Here is a 6,000-nt window from a genome sequence, read left to right on the forward strand (position 1 = left end):
ATTGAAAAACATTGGCATATCGCCCAACCTTACTATGTATGTAGTTCTTTTGATTTGCGTCAGCAAGTCAAAAGAGTGTTGGCTCACAGAAAGATGACTACAACAAAAATGGGTGCTTCTGTTCTTTTGGTTGGAACTTGGCAGCGCGACCAACGTTCTGTGGCAGCGGTGGCCGAACGGATAGCGGCGCGGTCTAGATACCGGAAGGTTCCCAGTTCGAATCAGCCGTCCGACACGTTAAAATTACCACCGCTGAAATGCCCTTGAACAAGGCATCAACCACTACGATGAAATGTGTTCTATGAGCAGGGCCTGGCTGGAAACAAGTTCTTGAGCTTAGCCCAGATACCCTGGGTAAATATAGATTTAATTTAATTTCATTTCATTTCATTTCATTTCATTCACGCTCCTGCACGCTCCCGTTGACTTTCATTCCCGTCCCGTCCCGATCACGGGATTAATACAAATATTAATCCCATCCCACGGGAATCCCGCGGGAATCCCGTGTCCCGCGGGAGTCCCGACAAAATGTCAGTCTCTGCTGCGACGCTCTATAGGATGTTGTTGTGGAAGCCTCTTAGCCTATAGGATGTTGTTGTGGAAGCCTCTTAGCCTATAGGGAAAGAGAAATGGGCGGAGTTTGGGCAGAGCCTACCTTAGAAGGACTCGTTCTGGGCACCATGTTGTTTGTTGGCTTGCTCTGAGGCTACAGTGTTTAGTACAGCTAGCGACCAGTGACACCATTGAAAGCTAGACTCACGACACAACAGATTAGTACTCATTGGTAATGACAGAAGATGGATCGAGCAATTTATCACTATCTTGTTTATGGAATGAGGTTTTGCACCCTTGTTGACTTTAACAACAGCCAGAACCAAGCCAGATAATGGACATGGTGATATGGTGGCTTGACAAGCAGACATAGTAGTTGCTGCTGATGTTGTTTATTATTATTATTTGCAGTCTTTAATGCCAAGTTCACTTTTTTTTTAACTTTATTTGCATGACTAACACAGATTTTATTCATAAATACAATATCAATACGTTGTACTTTACAGACCATTATTTGTTCACTCAAACTGAACACTTACCAAAACTTACCACCACCTTCAGTTTGTGAGCTTGTAGATCTGCCATTTTCAACTGTGCTAATCATTTGGGAAATTAGCTTAATTTGTGTCACTGGCTGTCATTATTATCAGCTAATGTTTACAGATCCTCGTCCCATGCATTTGCTGTACCTTCAGTGATACATGCAGACAAAAAATTATTAATTGAATGTCAGTTGTTGTGCAGTGATGCCTTCAACTCTGTGTCTTATGACGGTGCTTGTAGTTGTAGACAGTTTTACCTGAACAAAACAAAGTTTTGTTGCTTAGTTGTGTAACCAAAATAACAAAACAAAAGTAATCTCGAGTGCATATTATTATCATTATTATTTTGTGTAGTAGGGGGCATGATGCCTCAAGTCTCTCATGAACCACTTACGTGGCCGTTTAAGAATGACGTTCGAGTTGGTTGGATTTAGTGTAGCTACTGCAGTGCAATGATCTGATTAAACGTGATGTTGTCCCTTTCAGTGCATCGATAGCATTAGAACCACTGAACCATGGCTAGAACCAGGCCCGGTTCTTCCTACAGGCCGACGAAGCAACGGCTTCGAGCGCCATGGGGGAGGGGCGCCAAAAAAAAAAAAAAAAACATTTTTTTTTTACTCTGTCCCAACTCTGTCTGCACCGTGTCCCCCCAGTGCCCCCCCAGTGCCTCCCCAGTGCCCCCCCAGTGCCTCCCCAGTGCCTCCCCAGTGCCCCCCCAGTGCCTCCCCAGTGCCTCCCCAGTGTCTCCCCAGTGCCAGTGTCCCGCCAGTGCCTCCACAGAGCCTCCCCAGTGTCCCCACAGTGCCTCCCCAATGGACCCCCAGTGCCTCCACCGTGTCCCCACTGTCCCCCCAGTGCCTCCACAGTGTCTCCTCAATTTTTGGGACAGAGTAAAAACTTTCTTTATTTTTTTATTTTTTGAGGGGGCTGGGGGGGGGGGGGGGGGATCATGGGATTATTATCCATGCAGGAGTCACTGAATAAGTAAGCGGGACATGAGCTGTCTCATGAGCCAAGCTAGGCTAGCCCAGTAGCACTGTCGTGTAAACAGGATGTTGTTGTGGAAGCCTCTCTTAGCCTATAGGATGTTGTTGTGGAAGCCTCTCTTAGCCTATAGGATGTGGCAGCGGTGGCCGAACGGATTGCAGAGCGGTCTTGATACCGGAAGGTCGCCAGTTCGAATCAGCGGTCCGACACGTTAAAATTACCACCGCTGAAGTGCCCTTGAACAAGGCATTGAACCACTACGATGAAATGTTCTATGAGCAGGGCCTGGCTGGAAACAAGTTCTTGAGCTTAGCCCAGATACCCTGGGTAAATATAGTAATCATTTCATGTTGTTGTGGAAGCCTCTCTTAGCCTATAGGATGTTGTTGTGGAAGCCTCTCTTAGCCTATAGGATGTTGTTGTGGAAGCCTCTCTTAGCCTATAGGATGTTGTTGTGGAAGCCTCTCTTAGCCTATAGGATGTTGTTGTGGAAGCCTCTCTTAGCCTCTGTCCAAAACTGTTACTTTTCAGCAAATGTAAAAATAACTAAGACATTTTTTTAGCTCTGTTTCAATGGATACAATGTAGGTATTATTGAGTGACAAGTTGTTGTTAATAACTTTCATTGGTTCTATAGTTATAAAACAATCACGCACGCGCACACACACACGCACACACACACACACACACACACACACACACACACACACACACACACACACACACACACACACACACACACACACACACACAGACACAATATTAAAGGTACAGTCAAGGTTGCATTCACACAATCATGACACAAACACACACACACACTCTCTCTCTCTCTGTAAAGCGTGTTTTATCATGTCCTTTCTTTCTCTGCAGCTCCAGTTTCTCGTGCGGCCTTGCGGGGGCGCTGGCGTCCAACCCGGTGGACGTGGTTCGGACCAGGATGATGAACCAGCGTGGGGTGTCGGTGGGGCCGCTGTACCGCGGCACGCTGGACGGCCTCATGGTCACCGCCCGGAACGAGGGCTTCAGCGCGCTCTACAAGGGCTTCTGGCCCAACTGGCTCCGACTGGGGCCCTGGAACATCATCGTATCCTTCGCTGTGTGTGTGTGTGTGTGTGTGTGTGTGTGTGTGTGTGTGTGTGTGTGTGTGTGTGTGTGTGTGTGCGTGTGCGTGTGCGTGTGCGTGTGCGCGCGTGTGTGTGTGTGTGTTTGTATTACTATAATTGTGAACCAGTGTTGTTTTTGGCAGCAAATTACTATTTTAGTTTTAGTCATAGTCTCTTGAATAGTTTTAATTTAGTTTTAGTCACATTTTAGTCACCTGGAATGTTTTAGTGTTAGTTTAGTTTTAGTCAACTAAATGTCAGGAGATTTTAGTCGACTAAATCTACAGGTGATTTAGTCGACTAAAATGTATTTTGGCGGGCCTTGATGCCGTCGTAATGACTGATTTTACAGATAGCAGATCTACAAACAGATCTACAAGCTCACAACGTGCTGTGGGCTTGTAGATCTGCTATTTCCAGCATGCAACCAAGTGTGAAATGACTTATACTGGATCTCTTGTCCACTAGTCCCTTCATAACATTTTAGTCTAGTTTTTATTTGTTGACGAAATTGTCAATATATTTAGTCTTAGTTTTAGTCATCACAGCTCAGTTTTTATTTAGTTTCCATTTAGTTTTTGTCAGTGGAAAAAGGTAGTCGACGAACATTTTTCGTCTTAGTTTTAGTCGACGAAATCAACACTGTTGTGAACGCAAAATTGAATAATAGTCAGTGGCCCTGGCCTCCACTTAGGCTTTGTCGGGACTTGGGAGTTTGAAATTCTTTATTTAGGAATACCCCATTTAGATATAGTATCTCGTTTTCGAGAGGGTCCTAACTGTACAATCAATACAAAACACTTTTTGTGGCGCAAATCTTTGAATACATGCTTTCACGGAGAAGGTTTTGAACTAAAACCTTTGCTTCTGGGAGGGGGGGGGGGGGGGGGTCCCTGGAACTACATATTTTCAGATGGGGGTCGGCGGCCGATTACATATAATGTTTGGGGTGCTCTTGACATGAAATAGATTGAGAACCACTGACAGAAACATGATGGTTCTTCAGAAAACGGTCAGGATTTAGAAGGCATTTGTAGAATCGTCCTCAGGTCTACATGGGATACACATAAATAATGGTGATGGAGTTATTAACTCATTCCATGCCACAGGACGCAACAGGACGTTTTGTGGCCGGGCATCAAGTCTGCCTGAGAGTTCCCAGATGGGAGCAGGAGGGGGGACTCTCTGCTGCCCCATCTGGCGGATAATTACATTTTCTTTCTTTTCTTTATAATGGGCTTCGGTGGCAACGAGGGCCAAAACTGGTGTCCACCAGGTGGCACTGAATGAGTTTTAATGATGCTGATTTGAAGTCCCATGTTTTCTTTAACGTCGTCACCCTCAGTTCTTCATGACCTTTGAACAGCTGAAGAAGCTTCCCTTGTAACCATGGTAACAATGGACCTTCACTCTCCACCAGATAATAATAATTATTATTATTATACACTTTAATTTGACTGTCTTTACGCTTTTATACACCTTCTTAACAGGTTTGTTTGTTTGTTTGTTTGTTGTTGTTGTTATTTATCGTGTTTTCTTTGTATCATATTTAGACAAACCGCCCTTGAACGCACTCCCTCCAAAAGTTATGGAATGTTTTTTTTTTAATCATGTGACCGGGTGGTCACGTGATCAACTGTGAATGATGTCAAGGTATTAAAATGATTAAGCTATACAAGCCAAATTCCAATAAATCCTTATTTTCTGCCCAACTTATTCCCGCCCACTCCAGTCCACACTCTGTCCTCTGGTCTTGACCCGGAAATAATTTGCGTCCCAAATGTGTACTTCGTCCAAGTGTTCACTTTACCCAGCTTCATGTCCACTAGGCGGAAGTATTGACTGACAATCTGTTGATAAGCATAGCCTACATTTTTGCGTTGACTATGTTGGTGTGTTGGTTATCTGTAGTCAACCAAGCTGTAGATTCTGTTATTGTATTTCTTGTATTGAAGATGTATAGTTTCCCTGGCAAAAGGTGGAATAAAAACAACAAGAACTAAATGAATATCAGTATCAGTATGTCAAACTCCCAAGGTGGACCCCTGGTGGTCCGTGAAGATATTGCATGTGGTCCCTGACCATGCAGTTATTAATGTAGGAAAGTGAAGATTAATTTTCTTCCACTGAAAAAGTGCACTAATGGCCTGGTGACCTATGACCTGGTGACCTATGACCTGGTGACCTATGATGATGTGTCAATGTTGTCAGTAACAGGAAAGTCGGAGGTCAAGACATTCCACAGAAAAGGGAGTTAGAATCTCAAGAAGGGGAAGTGTACCAGATTGCCTCATTGGGTCAGAATTATTGGGAAATGTGCCCGTATTATCACATGTATCTGCTCACTCATACATAAGGTACAAATCAATATATCGGTTAACATAAGTTTAATAAGATTGTAGTGCCAATCTTAGCCAATATCCCCCCCAGAGTCTGAACACAACAGTGGTCACCACCTTGATTCTATAGTCAGGGTGGTGGTCCCCAGGTTGATTCTATAGTCAGGGTGGTGGTCCCCAGGTTGATTCTATAGTCAGGGTGGTGGTCCCCAGGTTGATTCTATAGTCAGGGTGGTGGTCCCCAGGTTGATTCTTAGTCAGGGTGGTGGTCCCCAGGTTGATTCTATAGTCAGGGTGGTGGTCCCCAGGTTGATTCTATAGTCAGGGTGGTGGTCCCCAGGTTGATTCTATAGTCAGGGTGGTGGTCCCCAGGTTGATTCTATAGTCAGGGTGGTGGTCCCCAGGTTGATTCTATAGTCAGGGTGGTGGTCCCCAGGTTGATTCTATAGTCAGGGTGGTGGTCCCCAGGTTGAT

The 6,000-nt window shown here is 44.8% G+C and overlaps 1 protein-coding gene across 1 annotated transcript in view; it reads left to right on the forward strand.

The window, feature by feature from the left end:
- slc25a14 (solute carrier family 25 member 14) overlaps nucleotides 1-5,327 on the forward strand; it is a 29,537-nt gene extending 24,210 nt beyond the window's left edge. The window contains exons 8-9 of the mRNA XM_079507771.1: nucleotides 2,955-3,168; nucleotides 4,533-5,327. Of these exons, the coding sequence (XP_079363897.1) occupies nucleotides 2,955-3,168; nucleotides 4,533-4,574 (256 nt within the window). The 3' untranslated portion in view covers nucleotides 4,575-5,327. The remainder of the gene's footprint in view (nucleotides 1-2,954; nucleotides 3,169-4,532) is intronic.
- The last annotated feature ends 673 nt before the right edge of the window (nucleotides 5,328-6,000 follow it).

The sequence above is a fragment of the Electrona antarctica genome (genome assembly GCF_951216825.1).
Source record: "Electrona antarctica genome assembly, chromosome: 8".
Classification (NCBI taxonomy): Eukaryota; Metazoa; Chordata; class Actinopteri; order Myctophiformes; family Myctophidae; genus Electrona; species Electrona antarctica.